This window comes from Ips typographus, linkage group LG3 (genome assembly GCF_016097725.1).
Source record: "Ips typographus isolate SLU linkage group LG3, UJ_Ityp_2.0, whole genome shotgun sequence".
NCBI lineage: Eukaryota > Metazoa > Arthropoda > Insecta > Coleoptera > Curculionidae > Ips > Ips typographus.
This window is the reverse complement of record NC_138424.1, coordinates 4,002,334-4,023,122: the sequence shown is the minus strand read 5'-3', so window position 1 is coordinate 4,023,122 and position 20,789 is coordinate 4,002,334. Positions and strand designations below refer to the sequence as shown.

At 33.0% G+C, this 20,789-nt stretch overlaps 1 protein-coding gene and 1 non-coding gene across 4 annotated transcripts; one reads left to right on the top strand and one right to left on the bottom strand.

Annotated features, from left to right (window-relative positions):
• Positions 1 to 1,735: 1,735 nt before the first annotated feature.
• Positions 1,736 to 10,165, bottom strand: LOC145726300 (G-protein coupled receptor Mth-like). 3 transcript variants are annotated; one of them, XM_081975336.1, is made up of 12 exons: positions 10,013 to 10,157; positions 9,782 to 9,957; positions 4,727 to 4,931; positions 4,517 to 4,671; positions 3,736 to 3,953; positions 3,502 to 3,680; positions 3,270 to 3,446; positions 3,052 to 3,130; positions 2,805 to 2,983; positions 2,580 to 2,745; positions 2,400 to 2,524; positions 1,736 to 2,334 (listed from the first exon to the last, which is right to left on the bottom strand). In XM_081975336.1, exons 2-12 carry the CDS (start codon positions 9,887 to 9,889, stop codon positions 2,126 to 2,128), a joined length of 1,800 nt encoding a protein of 599 aa, XP_081831462.1. In that variant the 5' UTR covers positions 9,890 to 9,957; positions 10,013 to 10,157; the 3' UTR covers positions 1,736 to 2,125. The 3 variants fall into 3 exon arrangements, with proteins under 3 accessions (XP_081831462.1, XP_081831463.1, XP_081831461.1); XM_081975337.1 differs by having other exon boundaries at positions 4,727 to 4,941; positions 9,782 to 10,165; XM_081975335.1 differs by having other exon boundaries at positions 9,782 to 10,164.
• Positions 10,166 to 11,480: 1,315 nt separating this feature from the next.
• TRNAT-AGU (transfer RNA threonine (anticodon AGU)) lies at positions 11,481 to 11,554 on the top strand. The gene has a single exon. It is a non-coding gene; the product is annotated as a tRNA-Thr (tRNA).
• Positions 11,555 to 20,789: the final 9,235 nt, after the last annotated feature.

Genomic DNA, 20,789 nt, shown 5'->3' with positions numbered 1-20,789 from the left:
AAAAAAAGTTGAAAATCTCCGTTTTATGAGTTTTTTATTCTTGTATTTAGTAAAAATTATTAATTTGATTTCATTCTTGGTAATTTCTTGCTCATTATAAATCGTGATTATAAATGACATGTGTCTCGCTTTTTTCGATTGTCTTATACTCTGGTTAGCTTTTGGTTATTTTAACATTTTGAAAACAGCAAAAACAATAAACAGAGCGATAATTATTCTTTGCTTGTACCATATACCTATCTGAAAAACGCAAATAATTGCAACATGACTTGATTGTAGTAACAGGACCCTGTGGTGTTAAATTTAGCTCTTAAAAACACCCACAAGGACAAAGCAATTATAAAATAAAACATTAATTTAAATGGCTCTTGTAGTGTCTCAGAGCAATTAGCAAATATTCTACTTATCAAGCTTCAGATCCTGTTTGTTTGAAATTTTCAAAAATCCGATTATTAACAAACATCTGTCCATTGCGTTTATTGGTGCATGCCGCAGTATGTTTTGTCGACGAAGTACTTTTTGTAAGATTATTGGCACCAGTATTAAGTAATTCGATTGTTGTGTCTTTGATAATTGTTATCCGGTTTGATAGACAACGTTAATAGCAAACACCTGATTTTTCCTGATGTTCTAGTCTGATTTCAATAACAAATTCAACATAAACACACTTTCTTATACGTATGTGTAATATAGTATTTTGGAAAATTTAGAAATGAAAACCCCACCAAAACATCATTAATACACTTCACTTATATCAGACGATAATTGACGTCTTTAATTCGTGCATGGATTTCGTATTAGCGATAAACGAACGCAAATTGTCTCATATGTTTCGCAATTGCTTATACCACTTATTAACGTACACCAATATACAAAAAAAGCAAAACTGACTTACGACTTGACTACGTAAGTTCAAAGTAGATAATTTTAAAAATATATGAAACCATCATTTTGATAAAAGTGAAATAGGTTAAGATTAGGGCCAACTGCGTAGAGGACACAAATTTTATGAATTTACAATTAGATTAATAAAAGAAGTTTTTCTTCATATTGAGAACCTACAATTAATAAACTTACATAGAATTAATACAATAAGCTAGATATATGTCTATCAAAATTTATTTAATTTAAACAATTAACTATTGGTGGAACATCATACAAATTTAGATTAATATAAATAAGTAGCCAAAATAGATGTGCAGCAAGAAGAGACAAGCAACAAGAACAGAAGACAAGAACATTTCGTATATAATAAATACTAGCTTATTCCATATACGAAAGTCCCATTATAAACCGTTACTTTTTTATTTTTCTGGGAGCAATGCAAATTTTCCGGGCGTTATATTAATTTACTTTGAAAAGATTCATATGGATTCAGCAATAAGATGAGAGGTAAACCATGAAGAAGACCAACCCAAGTCAAGTTAGGTTAATTTCTTTGTCAGAGAGGACTCTAAAGTCTCTTTAAAAATGCGTGATGTCTTTGAATACCTTGAATTACTTTGTAATAACTCATTAGTCATTATAAATGCCAGATGTCTCTACCAACAAACCTTTTAACAAAACCTTTCATCAGCGTTTATCAGTACCAACCCAACAAAACGTCAATCAATTTGATTTTCAGATAAATACACCTTTTTTGATTAGGCCGACAAAAACTTTTTAAATTTAGTTTTTGTTTTTCGTATATTTTGCATTTGCTTCATCTCAGTTTTAGCCAGATTAATTAAAACTCTTCTTAGTTTTTAGATATTGTATTTAAGGTTTATTTATTTTTTAAGTATATTAAACGTTAATAAATAAATATTCTTATCTGCTATTTGTCTTGCTAGTAATCTATACAATACTGTTCTAGTTACTTATTTTTGCATTTGATCCTAAAATTATACCCCGGAGTACGCCTACAGAGCGTATACAAGACTTAAGTCGAGTACAACATTATTTTTCAAGTACTTATGACTAGTTAATTAATGTTAAAAAAATAATACAAAACTGGCGTAAACAAATCTGCCTTGACAGAAAAAACATACAAATAGATATGTACAAAAAAGTCAATAATCAATAACTAACTAGCTGCGAACGAGTTATTTTGTACCAAATCCGCGAAACTAGTCCCGGAACATTTTCACGTGTTGTTTCCCCCGTTTAATTGATGAAAAGTTGATAAAAAAGGTTGACCTTCCGCAGGAGTTCGGGGAGTTCCAACAGGGGTAGGATAGCTACTCAACCCCAAGTCATCTTCTGTCACTTTCTTTTTTTCTTTGCCAGCGAATTTTTCGCAAATCTCTCTTAACGTGTATTTGTTGCCCACAAAACCAATGAAAGTCACCAAACCTAGAATTTATCAATTTAATTAAACTAAACTACTAAGTATTGGTACTATAATGTACGATACTTACCTAAAGAAGCCTTAATAACGTCCAAGGCTAATTGAGTTTTAGTGTTAGCCAATTGGTCCGAATAAAAGCAAATGTTGAGTATCCAAAATCCGGCCACACAAATAATCACTAGGTAAGTCCGAGACCTAAAACAATAATCCTTTATAGCTTTATTCAGAGTTTCACATAATTTTTACTTACAAAAACTTGTAACTATTACACCAAAACACCCAATCGTGATGGTTACTAATTTTTTCGTTCTTCTCATTCTTGTTCATGCAAGTTTGCAATGCTACCAAACTGGCAAACGAACCTATTATGGACACTATAATCGGGAAAAATGTGATAAAGGCTCTAGCAAAGGGTGCTATAATTAAAACACAGTTTTAGAAAACTTACACAAATCTTCTGAAACGGCAAACTTACTCTCAAACCTGCACATTTTTGTTATATCGCCATAAGGCATGATAAAGGTGTTGGGAACGTCAGGAATCCATCGTTCTCCAGAAATTAATGTTATCATTAGTATGATCAATGCTAAACAGGATGAAATGCCGCAGTACCAGTACCATCTAAAGTCGTACCTTTCATCAACTACAGGTCGTCTATAATATGAAAATTGTGGTGGTATCAGTAGAAATTGATAATTCCGTTAATGTAAAGTATAACTTACCTTACTTGATAAACGAGTTCAAGACATAAAATCAAAAGCCACAGAAATGAAAGTACCACGGTAAAAATGAAGAAAAAACCTGAAAATAAAAAGAACGTATTACAAAATCCAAAAAAACGTAATATTTATTTAGGATGTTCCATTTAAAATGAACTGAAACTCTTTTTTACATGTTATAATAATATAATAAATTATTTACATATTTGTGTAGTACTTACCGAAACCATTACACGTTTGAGTATCATTCTGGAGTTGCATAACAATCAAACTAATAAAAGCCAAACACATCCAAGAAGAAAACATGATGAAACACCTTTTGTGCACGTCTTGTTTGCTCAAAATGATGGCATAAGCGGCTGCTGACAAAGCAAAACATATGGTGGATAATATAAGAGCTGTAACAGAATATTTTTTAAACTTTATTCTATTCCACATGTATTGAAACAGTACCTGGCAAGTACAAATTAGGCTCCGAAGGTTCTTGACCTAAACAGGTCAGCGAAATGGTAACAACAGAATTTTCGCTTCTCAATATTTCAGTACAAAATTCCCGATGACTTAAAATCCCTATGCCTTGCACTATTAGGGTGGAATTGTAAATCAACCCGTTGGTTTCCGTGATTTCCAACCTAAATTTTAGCAATTGTTAACAATGTAATAAGAATATCTGATTGGTGCTCTTACATTAGATCATTACTGCCGCATTTCAAGTTGCGGTAGTAAGGAATGAGGGTAAAATTTGAGGAGTTATACTTTAAATCCGGGTCCAGACCTGTTTCGTTGCTTTCGAATAACTGGATGTCAAGAGGGGAGTAAGTAGAAGATTTTTGACATACTGGGGAACTTTCTACATAACTCTGGCCTAGGGGGCAGCATTTGGGAATCCTGTATACTGAGTCTTCCTGAAACAGATTAGTTTTAAATTTGCTATGATCACAAAAGTTTTTTTTGTATAGACAGAAAATTTTGGAGATTTTGTTGCCACCAGACATTATACAGAGAGTTTAGCTTTCATAGGGCCGATATTTAAGGGAGCCCTAGGCTAACTTTTAATTTGACTTTTTGCACTTAACAGCCAAATCACAACTTACTACTTAGCCTAGGTTAGTTTAGTGAAGGTCGCAATTAGAGCGTCAGACCTGTCTACGTATATTACGATTTACAATTTTAATCATTTAATAACAAATTTTATTTATTTATTTACATATATGAGGAAAATGAAACTGCTCTAAATATTGACATTAACTAATACCCATATATGTGTTTAAAATGATGACAAAGTTCATCCCTGATTTAAGGAAGCAAATCACGTCCGTAAGCTTTTAAAACCTTATCAAGGAATAATCTCCTTGCAACTTTACAAAGTAATTGCGAATGCAGTAGGACACTTTTTGAATGCAAAATAAGTGGAAAAATCGCTTTTTGTTATTTCTAGTTTATGAAGTTGCAATAATGTTGCCCCCACCTTATGAGTTTCGTTGTACTCTCTAACTCCACTTTTCTCAAGCGTCTCAAAAAGTACATAATCCACACTCTGATTTTTCAAAGTGATTTGCAGGTAATAAATATTGTCAGTGGTCAAATTTTCCGGTAGGTCTAGATAAAAGTTGGTGGAGGTATCTGGAACAAATTCAACATTAGTTCACATAAATGCATTACAAGCACATTATTACACCTGGAAAATTGTTTTGGTAAACCAGTATTTTATCAGAGTCGTTGTAAGGGGATTTGTGCTCCCCCGCCCAAAATTGCAATACCCCCGAGGGCCCTGTATACAGGAAATCGGCGACGAATAGGGTCCTTTTGTCGGCCGCAATAATGGGGCCTGACGTCACGTTGGTGTTGTTGAATCCCCCAATTTGGGGGTCCATATAAATTTCCTGCAAATATCTGTATCATTCAATCTGTCCGTTAATAGATTACTTAAATAATATTAATGCGTGGTTGATTGAGTAGTCATTCAGTATATTTATTCAATTATAGATAAGATTTATAGTTTCAACCTTTTAAATGACTAGAAAATTATTGTATTTTTAGATAGTGATGTCTTGTTTCTAAGAAAAAATATTAATATAAAGAGGACATCCTTTTCGTTTTGGAAAATGTTACGTTTATCAGTGAAACCCGGAATTTTAATGACAAGCTGTGAATTGGCTGGTATTGATTGTTTCAATATTTCTTTTAGTTAAGTTTTGAGAGACCTCTGTACGTTTCTGTCCCTGGTGTTGAAAAAAATCTGTTTGATGGTTAAACATTTCAGGTTGTAAAAACCATCTAGCCTGGTTAATTGAAAATGATATTTTAAACATGCTAATGTAGATACTCGAACAACTTTTTATCTTACATTTTTGTAAACATCATCTACGAAAATACATTTTAACTAACATCATTTCTTTATCAGTTTTGATTAGTCAAATGGATGTTTATACGTATAGGTATATCTTTTCAATTGTTGATATGTAATAGGTTGGATACTAAATGCAACTTGACTTAATACCATTTATCATCAAAGGTAGCAGTTTTTTATTTTTGGAATTATTTAGTTGCTCGCATCTTTAAAATTCTGAAAATGATGGAATATGTTCACGTACGATTAACTTATTTTCACTGAATTGAAAAGAAAAAAGGAAAATTTGTATAAACTAACTCTCAATGGATTTAAATTTGTTACGCTATTATAATACAGGGTGATTCCAAAATTGGGGCTTTCCTTTCACCTACGAATAGGGCTTCAAAAAATAAGATTTTTTTTCCTCTGACGCTTTTTCGAAATATGAACAATAACGAAGATACAGGGTGTCAAAGTTTTACTGAAAAAATAATAATTTAATGATTTTGGCCAAACCACTTGAAGTAATTAAACAAAATTTTGTAGGTGTCAATAGCTACGTGGAAAGGAAATTTTCCAAGAAACAACAATTTTCTTGCGTTTACCAGTGGCGTGCGTAAAATTTTTTTAAAACTTTTTCAAAAAAAAAATATTACCCTACTGGTTTTTTTCAAATTAAAATTTATTATTGAATTCCTTGTTCAATTCTAAAAATAAAACCCCTTATATTATTTTTTGCTACGACGCACCATTTCCCAGTAAAAAAATAAAAACCGTCTTAATGCGTGCCTAAAATTAAATGCTGTTTTAATTTAAAATGTCAAATTATTCAAAATTAGTTCAAATGCGGCTGAAATCTTTTGTTTTTGTTTATGTCTGTTGATAAGGAATAACCTTATCACAAATAAGTTAAAATTAAATTTAACTTATTTTTTATTTTGTTTTTTTTCAGAAAAAACTTTGACACCCTGTATCTTCGTTATTGTTCATATTTCGAAAAAGCGTCAAAGGAAAAAAAACCTTATTTTTTGAAGCCCTATTCGTAAGTGAAAGGAAAGCACCAACTTTGGAATCACCCTGTATATCCTAATTTTCTCCTTTTTACCTGCAGAACATATTGCTAATCCAGGTTATACATAGAATTTTTAATTTAACCCGCATTAAACAAAAAAATATAAAATAAACTCTTAAAATAAAACAGTGGGTTCTTATTACTGCAGACAAAGATATTTTTTAAAAATAGATTATTGTCCGTTACTTTTCGAAAAATGTTTATGCTAAAGCCGAATTGAAATGTCATTCGGTATATTTATTCGGTTAAGTAAAATTTATAGTTTTGACCGCCTTACCGTATAGCTATTGTATTTTTAGACAGTGATGTCTGAATAACTATAATAGTTTCGCAGAAAAATATGAAAAGAATATAAAAGGAATATCCTTCTCGTTTTGGAAACCGTTAAGATTCTTAGTAAAATCATGTCATTCAGATGACAAATATCGGTTAACTGAGCCAGTCATAATGTGAATTATTTGTCTACGGTCCCATTGACGCCATAGATTAGTCAATGAAATAAAAACGCAAAGTTTATTTTATTAAAACTGTAACTTAAACACTTTTGACGTAAGTCTTTTATAACAAAACTTTATATTTCTAGAATAAAATACTTAACTATCTGTACACTAAGATATCCACTTATTTAAGCTATGTAGGTAATTAAATCTGGAGTTATCTTACTTTGCATCATTTTCAAGACGAATCTTAACACTACCACTAAGTGCAATATCAAAACTGTATGTACAAATTGGACATTACTGATAACACAGATTAGGGATAAGGCGTATGAAAAACGAAATAACTTGGAATGTAACCTTGCTATTTTTAATGATATGTCAATAAAACTATCTTTCTGTATGTATGTTTGCGCATTAGTAATATAGCTTTATTGCCCTAAAATAGCATTTTATGTGCCTGATGGATATTCAAGCGTACTAAAAACACTGCTTTATGATCCTTTTGATAATATATCCAAATTCAACATTTGTAGCTCCATAAAATATTAACAGTAACCAAAACCATGATTTAAATGTAGGTTACGTGCCTAACAACACACACTTAGTGCAACACAAACTTTCAGGTTAGGGACCAGGAAATTAATAATGTGGTTATTACTAAACCGATTAGCATTAGAACCAGGTAATTGGTTCCTGGAGCTATATAAGATTAAAACTGATTGACAAGGTTCAGAAAATTGATCGTTTAGATTTGATAAGAACCCACATAAGTGTGCTCATGCATGACCAAACCCCCTTAATAATTTACACCAGCAACTCAATCTAGAATCGAGCAGGAATTTCCCAGCAACAAAAAAACAGCCCGCTTAATAAACCGTAAACTCTCACATTTATTACCATAATACTTATGACACATTTTATGGTCGACAAATTATTGCTAAGTGTTAAAGTAAACTACAACGTACGTATATGAGTTTAAGATTATTTTTGTTACATTGTCACTATTGTCAGTAAAAATACGATACGATTTTAGTCCCTCGTCTACACATTTTCTGGAAATTACACACGTCATCAGAGTTTCACTAGTATTAAAGACTGTACTCATAGAAACTCTTACTATAAGTTTTATCACTCAAAAAACATTTAGGTAGGTCAGCCACGAATAGAATTGAAGGCCAATAGGAGAGACATAGATAAAGACAGTTTCCACGTGCCTTTCTGCATAGTTTGGCAGCTAATTCGTATTTATTTAAGTTTTGTTTGCAACAAATTTTCTTAATTTGGTTCTTAAAAAGGGTCTCTTATAAATAGAATGTAGTTTCTAAACCACAAACAACACAAGGAAATCAGCTCAATAGAAAACAAAATGAATAGTTGGCAAAAAATTTGATGGAAAATTAAAAAAAGAATATTGCATGTGTGTGCTATTTTCCTGATTGACTATTCTGTTAGTTTAGAGTGGCGGTAAAAATTCGAGGAAAATCCGTTTTGTAAATGACAGAAAATCTAATTGGTTGTTATTTGCAAAAAAATGCTGATTAATTGGCGTGTAATAGTTTCAATTTGATTTGCATGAATTCAACGAGGTTGCATTTAAGTTCGCTAGCTGGCATTGAAATTGCATTGGTAATGACTATTAGTTTGAATGCTGATTTAATAATGACACAGCTTGGGTAATTTTTGTCAAAAAAGCGTTTTGAACGAATGTGATTTGGTAAGTAATGTTGGATGAGTGCTGGTATGGTAAGTCCTTGAAAGATTTTTTAAATATTTTTGCATCTACTTTTTAATAGCAACAATTTGCGTGGTAACCGACTGGTTATAAGGTAAGAGAAATAAACGATAATTGTTAATATTTAGAATAAAATTGAAAGTTAAGACGGATTTGTTTACATATTTTTTCCCATCATAAATGCGGTTGATAATTACTATAAATTTACATATGAATAAAAATAAACGCTTAATTAACCAGTGTCAATGAAATCTATGTATGTACTTAGGTAATTTAATATCTGATACCGCAAGAGAACCTGTGTGTCATAAACATTACTGTTTACTTAAATTCATTTGGAAGAATTGCTTATACATCTCACTTATGTTATCACATATTTTAGAAAATTTGTGATATAAACATATTTAATTACCTGTTGATTTTAGACAGTAAAAATAAGCATTAAACGATTTAACGACCTATCAAACCACGTTTAGAAAATTAGCAGCCTAAAATAACATTTGTTGACTTTGAAGTCAATAGAATGGTTTATTAGTGGTTCTGTTTAGGCTTCGATTTGCGTAACACTGTAATCGTCTGGTTAATCATCAGATTTCTAGAAGCGTGTGAAACATTTTCATCATTTCATTAAGCTTGTCATTGAGGTCTGCTTTATCTAGAAGTTGTTTAAGAATATTGGCTGTGAGTAAATAAGTAACTAAAAAGAAGGAATGAAGAAAACAAAAAATGGCAAAATAAAAGATCTCGGTAATAAAATAACATGAAAAAGACGTTTCTAATCTTGACAAAATTTCAATTCACCTAACTTTGCATTTCATAAGGTTTATCAAAACTTGATCACGTAAAAAAAACCTGCTATCTTTCTGTACTTAAGGCGTCGCCCAACCAGCCCTAAGGCTAATTATTTTCAAGTGACTGTTAACCTATACAGAGTCGTTAATTGAATTCAAAAACCCACTTAACCCGATGTGTGGTAATGTAACAAAACCATTGGATTCTATATTGTTGTTCCATTAACCTCGCGGTGTCAATATCCTGGTTACAACACGAAAGATGCGGTATTGCGGCCAATGATTATTTACTATTATTATATGCATATTGTGAATTTACGTTAAAAAATAATAGGTATAAGAGATGGTAGGGATTAGAACACTTACTTGGTCACTAACACTAAGCAGAAAACCGGGACCAAAACACAACCACGAGATCACTATCGTCAGCCACACTTTCATTTCTAAACACCGTGATGCGCTCATTAATCCCATAAATCCTGGAGTAAATTAACTGGAACTGATTTGTGTTACTGTTCGTTTAATTTGTTAGATTTTTCCCACTACAACATTTTTCACAGATTTCAAACAACGCTTCAGAAAAAGTAACTGACATACTCAAACACCTTTCAGCTACTACTACTATCTTATCGCGAGTTTTATCTGTTATTGATGCAGACTTAGATGACGAAACCTGTGTTATTTGCGTACGTATCATTTTCCAAATAACGAGTCGTACCCACGCCGCTTCACGAAACTGTAAAGACTAAATAATCAAATCTAAATTCAGTTTTCGATTCCACGGAGGTACGGAGGTGGTTCTACTTAACTTGTGTTGTTCGACCTGTATTAAGGTTGGAGGCACACTAGAACAACCTGTTCTCTTAAAACTACAACCTTACTTGTAACCATAAAGTAGTATTGGCCAAACTAAGTAAATTCTTACCAAAATAACAACGTAAATTTTGTTCTTAGTTGTTTTCCAGTTTGTGGTTAACTAGACTATGTCAAAGTAACTTAAAATTATTTGACGCCAAAAAAAAAATTTAACTTTAATCAAATCAACCTTCAGATACAAGGTAGCCAACCTTAACCTGATATCATGTCATGCATTTAATTCCAGAGCGATTTAATCTGGTACCGCTAGGGAATTCCATTCTTTTCGCTGTCCTTTGTTGATCGTGGTGCGTTCCCAGCGTCAGTGACATTGTTTTCCCCCCTTTTCTTGCAAAATTAAATTTATATTTAGAATCATTTTTAAAAAGGAAAATTGACTTATAATTATTATTATTTCAGAAGATGGATGCTGTCGTAAAGGGAAATTATTGTATAGTTTTTCTGTGTATAATGTTTGGAGGTGCCAACATTTGGATGATTTTTGTTTTGGAGGTTTAAAAGAAAAAGAACCTTTAAATAAGAAATTTTTTTTTTAAACTACTAGAAGCAGAAAGGTTTTTCTCTTAACTTTGACTGTTATAGTTTTGACGCTTTTCAGTTGTTTGTTTACACTAAAGATCAAAGTTACATATTAATTGTATTTCAAAAAAAAAAACTAATTAGAAAACTATACACACTTAAGCTAATAAACGAATTAACACATTTTTATGATTCCTGAAGCTTTCTTTATCTTACACACACCTGCTAGGTATTTGTCTAGTTAAAATTAACACAGTGGTGTGTATTAAAACGAGAAAACGTAAATTTTGACTCTTAAAACTAGTAGATACGGCCCTGTCTTGTTCTATTTTTTTCAAAGTGTGTTTATATAATTTTTGATTTTTAATCGTCTCAAAAGTCACTCCTTGATTGTATTTTAGATCATTTAAAACACCCATTATAAGCATCTTAAAACAAATTAACTTCACCAGTCTATCAAGAAAAGGCTAAACAAAACAAATCCACCTGCTCGACCAGAAACCATTTCTTATTTGTCGAGGTTTACTCTACAAAGTGGTATAAGTCTTTGACTTATTAAGCTTGTAATATTTTAATTTTATAATTATTTAATAGTAAATTAGTTAATTAGAAAAATTGTAAACAGCAGAGACTTCTGCTTTTATAGATGCGGGTAAGAAACGAGGTTAACGGCGCCGTGGCTTAGTTGGTTAAAGCGCCTGTCTAGTAAACAGGAGATCGAGGGTTCGAATCCCTCCGGGGCCTAGGCATACGAACATGTTTGTCTTTACTTTTTTTTTTTTTTTTCGTATTTTTATAAACAAATTTACGAAATTTATTATATAAAACAGATATAATATTGTAAAATCAATCAAAATAAAACAAGTCATCCTGTTTTATAAGGGACGTTGTATCGTACTGTTTAGTCTAGTGTAAGTACACATCGAATATCATATTTTAATTTTAACACAAAAAAACAACCGTTTCCCGAAAAGCAATCCATTTGGACTATTTGAAAATTATATGTTACTTAAAATGATTGTTTACATTCATTTTTGACTGTCTCTGAGCGGCGTTATTATCAACATACATTTTTCGTACCAACTACCTACTACCTGTGATATAGAGCTTTAGGTAACCCGTTATTCAGACCCTTTTAGAGACACCCAGAATGAATAATTGGTATAGTAATAGTATATTTCATTACCAGTACAGAAATGAGGATTTTTCCGTGCGCGCGTGACAAATTCTCGTGTGAGGTGCAGCCGAACACGGGAAGTCATGCAAGAACGGAAAATCCATTTCTGGACGAGTAATGAACGATATTTTTTATTATACTTAGGTACCTGAAATCAACATAAACAAAAAATATCGCAAAAAATTATTAAGAAAATCGGGAATATTTATTTTATTTTTTAAAACAGTAAAAATGTAAGTACATACAACTCAAATTAACAAAAAAAATACAAGTAGGTAATTCTAAGAAAATTAATTTTGGACAGAACCGTTATTATTAATAGTAATATTTATTGTACAATTCGTATTATTGTTGAAGCTCAATCCCTTTTGCATTTCTTTTTGTTGAACTAAAGACTTTGCTAAAGATGTTGAAGCGGAGTGTTCGTGTGTGCTTTGGTTCTCTTGATTGACTGTTACAGATGTTGTAGTTTCCAAGTTACAAGGGCTAAACAACTTCCGTGATACTTCAATTTTTCTTTGTATGGACTCTTGTATATATCCTTCTGCTACATTGGAAGAAAGCCATCCTCCGTGTCTTTTCAAAGTGAGCAAATCACCGCCGTTTTCCACCAACATGGTTGCCGAAGAGCGCCTTAGCCCATGTCCGGTATATTCTTCGGGATTTTTTAGTTTTAGGTATTTTGCAACAAGTTTTGGAATACCACTGATAGTATGGCACCCAACATGTTGAGCGTAACATCTTTGGTTTCGGTATGCAACAAATAATCTTCTACTCTCCATATGTTTAGGGCGGAGATCTGCGTATTTACGGTAAATTGTACAGGGATCGAATTTGCAATTTTCATTGGTATTCTTGTTCACATCTCAACCTGGATTTCACTGGTAATAAATCTGCACTCACTTCTGCCGCTCGTTGTAAGATATTTTCGGGAATATCCCGATTTTCTTCACAATCTGAATTCATTTTTGCAAAATGTAATAAATACATAAATACTTAATTTTCACTGACAGAAAATAAAATTTGTCATTAATAAATAAATCGTTGCTATAGACACATTACTCGTTTCTTTTTTTTCTTCGGGTTGCCATAGGATATCTAGTATCATGGATATCTATGTTTATTATTAAGCGCACGGAAAGAGGGATCGGGAAAACATTTCCGTGCGCTGTTCCGAAAATGTCATATTTACTGTATTTTATAAACAGTTGAAAATGTAGTATTTTCTGTTAAGTATAATAAAAATTATATTACACTCTCACGCACACCGCTAATATAGGGAGATAAAATGCTGTATGCAATGCTGGACACGCACCCTTTTCCCCCTTATTTACAGACCCAAGTCAATATTTCATAAATTTGACGAAGTCGATCGGCTTTGGCGGCATCTGTTTTCATTTAGATAAAAACAGCACACTTTTTCCAATAAGTTTCAGCATGATTGCCGAATAATTGAACCAGGCAACGATGTCTCATACTTAGAATTTACGGAATAAGTGGAGACAATCATTTTGAAGTTTATAGAATGATTTGCAGGGTAATTATAGGTAGGAAGATAACCTGTGTACACTACAGAGTTTATTACAGACAGTAACATAAGTAAAATGTAAAAATTCAACTGCAAGAGGATGCAAAAGATCTGCAAACATGGATGTTCAATGCAAGAAAAGTGCAAAACACAAGTTTATAGACATTTTTCTTGTTTTTCAAAGCTAGCCAATAAAGGTTGATTAAGCAAGGCAATATTAGTTATTAAACACTAATACATATTCTGTTTTACACCTATGTACAATTTCCTTGCATTTCGTTGTTACTTAAGCTTACTGCAATATTTTTAATTATCAAAATCTTTAGGCTTTATTACCTTTATACTATATTTTCTTTCTAATCATTTTAATACCTACACTTCTACTTTATGTTCTTTGTCGTTTATCCCTTATCACTCTTTCTTATTTTTTTCCGTTCCGTTCTGTCAAAGTATTTTTAAGTCATTCACACACAAGTTGTGATCCGGAACGGACTAACTTATCCGCAAAGCTGGAATTTTGGAATATCACGTAAGGTCCAAAAATGTTTCTCATATTTATATTTTTTTTAGGATCTAGGTCTTCCGACCTGAATGGATCAGATTTTAATCAATTTTTAGGAGTTTTTTCAATATTCCTAAACTCGGTAGTTAAGGTTTTGCAGAGTTTTATCCAGCCAGTTTTGGAGAATCTTTGAGCAAATAACAACAGGTTTCATCAAATCAAATCCTGTTATCAAATCCTGATAACGTCAAATTAGAAGGTGTCAGATAAATCAGATGATATCTTATTCGAACAAACACTTTTGTGTTTTTGCATGTTTCCTTAAATAAACCAGCGCAAATTTGAGAAATTCAGTACAATTTACCCACCCTTCAAAACGATTTAAATCAATGTGGCGGATGAGATTTATATGCACACACACCCCCTATGCGTGGGGCCCTTCTGATCGCATCGCGTGGCGCCCTAAAGGTGTGTGCGTGCACCGTGTATGCCCTAAGTGCGTTCATTAAATGCCGGCGGTGTATTTGCTTATTAAAGCACCCCCCAGTCTAAAGATTAGGTTACTATTCGTAGTGATAACGTTGACTGTCGAATATGAAACTCACCCTTAAATGTGATCCGCATCAATCAACTTTTAGTGACAACTTGGAATATTCAGTTTAATTTTGGTGCGGATAGTTTTGTTCTGTTTGGAAAAACAATCTACACCCTGTCCAAAAACGTAATTGCCACACAACCTCTGACAATCCGATGCAGTCTGGAACGTTTTCGGGATTTTCTTTTGTTTTATGTTGTACGCTCGTCAAAGCGAACAACAAAAGCAAGGAGCGATACGAATCAAGTAAAACGTATACCAACTAATCAGTTATTATTGATATTTAAGTGTTCTTTGTGCTCTTTAGAGGGACAACAAAGAGTAGGATTTCCTTGTATTCAATTGAATTTTTATCGGTTGTTTGTTATGTGGATTTCAAAGCTTTTCAAGTAAATGAAGATCGGAATACAATTTCCTTGTCACAGAGGCGTGGGTAACAATTTATGGGATAAAGAGGAAATGGGCATATGTTTATCCATATAACAACGTATACCATATAATCTCAGACATTTTTGCGGTTACCACCCAAGGGAATGCACCTCATAAATCTATTCGATATCCCTATCGTCACGCACGTAATGACGAACAGGGGTTGGTTTTCCCCCTATTGCAGTTTCACTAATATAGCAACGAGTTCTGTAGGAAGAATTTTGACAGATTGCTTTGTACAAAAGTAATTTGAAGGTTTAAGAACTTTAAAAACTACTATATACAAAGTAAGATAGAGTACCTAAGTAAAAAAAGTTACGAACAATGCCATTTCTCAGAGACTTATCTTGTTTCTGAAATCGATGTATTTAAGAATGTATGGCGTTATGAGAAGATGCGCAAATCTTTTTCAGCTGTCTGACAACAATGTGCAGGGTGATTATATTTTACTCAATAGCTCACTCCGTTAATGTTGATCTGACAGAATAAATTAGCAAAATGGGCCTATCCCACATATCATAAATTTTTGTTTTAATGACTGGAATCGAAAGAATAGGATCAAAAAACTAACTTTTCATATTCTTGAAGAAAAAATTATGATCGTAAATGTTTCTACATTAGGTTGAATTTGTCCATTAAATTTAAAAGATCTGTTTTGGCGCGCATGTGACGTACGTAATTCTGGGCGATTTTATTGGCTGTTGCACGCCAACTGTTTCACTTCTTGTCGCTGATTGGTTGAAAGTGTAGTACGTCACCGGCGGCGGGCGTTTAAAACATGAGATTAATGTAGTTTTTATCATCATTTTTTTTCTATTTAGACTTAATATTTTTGAAAACAAAAAAAAACGGGTATAATATTTTCAATCCGTCTTTGTAGTTATGAAATAAAAAAAAATTGTGGGACAGGCCCATTGCAGTATATTTCCTGAATCACCAGAATCTAATATCAAAATTGACATTACCGATTGATCCTTGTCTTACTAGTTTCAGTTTTATCAGGCAGCTTAGCAACCGTATAACTAATGACTTTTGCACCCTTTTTATGAACAGTTTTTACTACCCCCTCGCGTGATTCGGGAGTATTTCATCGTAAGATTTCCATCCCCCAATCAAGATTAACATTTTTTTGTTGTGTTTGTTATTATTATTTTTCCTCTACAATTTCAGTTAGGACTTACAATTTGGTAAAAGTATTTTAAAAAAATGGGCATCAAACAACAGTTTGAGAGATTAAACGAGCCGTCGTGTCCTGACTGATCAGTTTATAATTGGACAGAGTGCTCTAATGAGTAAAAAGGGGTGGTGGTCGACGTTGTCACTGGAACAGGGGATGTTTGTCCCCTCATTACGACCCTCACTTGGACTAATCGAGCAGACGGGAAATGTTTACACCACTGGTTGAACCAAAATCACTATTCCCGTTACAACAACTACCTCTAGTCGACACGACTTCCTTTTATGCACTTTCAAACATTTCAATTTGAGGTTGTTAGAGTACGTAGAAGGCTTTTTAAGGGTAAAGTTTCTAGTTAAGATTTATGTAACTGAAATAATAAGGAACCGTTGGTGAAACTGTTATGCTTTTAAAACATCAACTTGATATGCAGTAATCCTTTCTCAGTAATGTTTCCTTAATCCTGGCGCCATCCTTTTATTTTACTATAAATCAAGCGAGAGAGTGTTGACGGGAAATGGCTATATTTACCTGCTATCCCGGTTGTATATGAGTCATGTGACCGTTTCAGGATAGGTTTCACTTTAATAAATTATTAGTTGGCAAGTTTGTTGGACATAAATTTTACTAAAGGTGGGGATATTGAAGTAGCCAGAAAAACAATAAAAAAATGAGAAAGAGATGAATAAACACAAAATTTTCTTTATTATGCCTTTATTTTGTAACATGGGTTTTTCTGTCTCCCCTTTCTAGAAAGACAGTTGGCGCATCCTTCATTATATAAGCTCCTGATAATGAGCAGCACTTATGTGCTCGAAACATGTAAAACGTGTCCTTTTTATCTGTAGAGGTATGATAAATTTATTGTGGAGGTTGTGTGTTTCCTCACCTCTTTTATATTACTTCATAATAAAAAAATGATTAAAGAATTTCAAATTGAGTTTTGAAACCCTTTAATAAAAATCAATAGAACCAGGGATAATCTCAAGTTAATTAGGGAGCTTGCAAAAACGGATGTCGTTAGGCAAATAATGCAAAATGGCTGTTAAAGCAATTAAAGGACTTTTCAGCGCTGTCATTTCGATCACAAGAGAGGAAAGTTGGGGTTCGGTTAATTGGCTATAACGTTAACACGACTCGTTTTTATCATCGTCTGTCGTCTTTGCCTGTTTTCATCGTGTCTCTAATTTTACGCACGCCAATCAAAATATCAACTAAAATTGTGATTAATTGTAAGAAACTAAGGCGCAGAAATGGAAGAAATTTTAGTTACAAAGAAATAAATCTCAAAAAGTCATTCTAAAAGATGAGTCACAAACCGTGCGATATAAGATCGATGTATTAATAACGTCTCAAAGGGTACTTTTTCACCAAATTCCACAGAGAAGTTTGACGAGAGAAAAAAAGGAGGGACATTACACTTCGTTTCGTCTCTTTGGAAAACTCGATAACTGGAAATCGCATTATCTAATTGGGTAAAGTTGTAAAAGAGGGCTGTAAGCGTTACCAAGTCGGGGAGATTTTTCCACTCGACATTTTCACAAACAAACTCGGTTTTTCTTCTATTGATAGCAAAAGCTAAACAACGACCCGATTAGAATCTCTTATCGCCGTCTCAAATTTTCTTCGAATCTTTTCGATAAAAGCACACGAGAAAATCTTGTTTGCATCACATCCTCAATTTGAAAGTAAAATGAGTTGAATATATCAAGTGATATTTCAATACATTTTAATAATGCGATGCTGTGAAACGCCATAGTTTATGGATACTCCTTTGTTTTTATACATAATGGAACATGGATGAGGTTTCGTTCAAATGAAAGTCACATATGTATACTAAGGAAATGTTTTTTTATAAAATCGTGCAACTTTTTTGCACTATGTTATATTTGCTGGGCTTTTGTCATCAAACAAGTCGATTTTATAAAAAAATGTTGCATGCAACCTATGCAAAAAATCCTCTTTTGCACTTTCGTGTTGTTAAACTCGATCTTCGGTCTCGTATAACAAGTTTATCGAAAAAAGTTAATAATGATTAAAAAACTGCATATTTTGACAAAAACCACGCATATTTTGCAAAAGGGGGAAACAAAATTGGGCATTGATCTGCGGAGTTATTTTTAAAATGACTTTTTAAGAAATGCTCTTCTACAATGTATAACATGTTTACGTTCAGCTGACAAAAATACCTAAAAATAAATAAACTGAAATTGCATCGTAGATGCCACGGATATTCCTATTAAAATTTTGTCTGAGTGTTCCTAGTAAGATGGTCTTTGTGATTACCTGATTTAGCTCCTACCGCAACTTTTTGAGTTGGGGTCAAATGGAATACTTGGATCTAATGGAAACCTAGAAGAAATAAGATTCTTCTATCCTATACCTATAAAATTTCCATTTACAGAATTTAAGAAATAATAACAGTTTTTTTCGTGTTACTTTAATCAAAAATGTATTTTTAATTTCAGGTTTTAATCACATTTATTTTATTAAGATCAAATTTTTCCAGTGCACGTCAAAGTATTCTTCGAAATATTCTGATACTGAGTTGCTCAAATTTCTATACTGAGATTTGCCTGAGCATTCAAAAAGTGATGCCTGGAAAAATCCCTTAGATCTTACATCCACATCGGTATTATACAAGAGCCATACGCGTTTAAATTATTTCCCCGCATTTCGCTAACGCAAACCCGGATATCGATTTCCTCCAAGAAATAGAAGAGAGGACATTAAAAGTAAACACACTCATTCTCCTTGTTCGCTTTTTCATAAAATGTATTCGGCATATTATTGCTTTAAGGAATATAACCATCTCCAGGACATTGTTTTTGCTTGTTGTGCCAGAATAATGCATTAATGGACATTAGTGCTGAAGTCGACTTTTTCCATTGGATTGGCATATCAAGTCAGGAGCGTCCTTCTAAATTTTCTTTCATGAAAACTGAACGATTTTTTGTTTTTGCTCTGATCTTTAAGAAAATCATAAACAGTTTTAGTTAAAATTGTTATAAAAATATATTGGAGCAAATTTAGGAATAGGCGCCACTGGATTATAGGAGGCAGGGGGCGCTCGGATCAATACTCTCGCTGTACGTCAAATCCGGCTCCCCCAAGGGAGGTAAAAGGGGGAAAACAGGGCTGTCCCGTCGGACAAGAGATGCACAGCACATCGGGATGTTTCCGGCGCTTTTTTTTATAATTTCGTCCGTCTGAATAAATATAGTTAAACGTGAATAATGGAATACTGGGGACTTGCTTTTAACTAAGTACTAACAGTTTAAACTTTAATTCGTTTTTAAATGCGCGACTCTGACAGACGAATGATTGATGTTCTTATAATAGTAGGTACTTCTGTAAATTATTCAAGGAGATAAAAACAGGGGACGAGTAAACTTTGCTGTATTCCTTATTTAAAATGCAAGGTCATGTTTAATTATTTTAGTTGTATAATCATATACAGGTATATGGTACAAAATTATCCATAACAAATCAATGATAAGAAGAGAGAAATATTATACAAATCAGTGTACCTACTAGACAAACATTTTGACATGTGTCAAAAGTCACTAGTGCTTGTCAAAAATGTTCCCTCACAAGTGTGTAAAAATCCCTTAACTGAACTTCTAACTTTCACCATCCAAAAGCCAGCCACTTGTCAATGACGCAGTCAATATGTCAATTATCACCACCAGGGGCAATTACTTGCGGTTTGGGCACGAGGCCCTGCATAAGGCGAGGAATGCACCCTTAATACCATCGAGGAATCAATTCACTTTCCTTTCCACACACTCTTACAAACTCCCCGTTTTTTTTTTCTACGGTCGCACTGGATTCTCGACTGACCTAAAAATATAAAATTATTGTAGATTTATTTTTTAATATTACACGTTAGCTGAGATATTTGTGACTTGATTGAAACGTGTGTTACGTCGATGGTTGTGCCCTACACCCTAAGGGACGTAGGGTGACTGGGCCTTTTTTGATTTCGGCTCACCCTCTCTTTATGTCGTCTAAATGAAGTGGAAACGACTTTGTTTTGGATATTTTGACATGCAAATTGCCGACGAAACGTCGCTTATATTTACATAGATTTATAGGCCTGACATTCTTTCTAAGTTTTCCTGAAAACCGCTCTTTAAATATTTAATGTTTCTCAAGTAGGGGTAAGGTTTTGATTCCATTTTCTTTTGTAAGTTTGTAAATCGACAATCGACAATATCCCTTGTCGATTCAACAAGACATTCTTAGCGGATAGTAATAATAAATTTATTATTAGATGGTATAAAGCCGTCTCGGATTACCAAATTGATTAATCGTACTGTTACCGGAATGGAGGAGGGATCGTAATTTCTTCTAGCATCGTATAAACGGGAAATACATCTTTTAATCTAGATCCGCTTTCCGTCCCTAATAAATAGGATATTTTGCCTTAGGTACACATTGTTATGATAGGGCAATTAAAGCCACATAAACACTGATAATATTCTGGAGATTTATGATGTACGTTATAGGAAAAATCGAATCAAAAGCGAAGTATTCAGTAGTTCAGTAGTTAGATGTTTGTCTGTTAA

Bases quoted from the DNA above. Each gene is read 5' to 3' on its own strand.
- LOC145726300 (XM_081975335.1), bottom strand. From the start codon at position 9,889: ATGGGATTAATGAGCGCATCACGGTGTTTAGAAATGAAAGTGTGGCTG. The intron at 4,932-9,781 runs GTAAGTGTTCTA...AGATATTTGCAG, and splicing joins TGCTTAGTGTTAGTGACCAA to GAAATTTATATGGACCCCCA. The intron at 3,954-4,516 runs GTGGGGGCAACA...AATCTGTTTCAG, and splicing joins AGTACAACGAAACTCATAAG to GAAGACTCAGTATACAGGAT.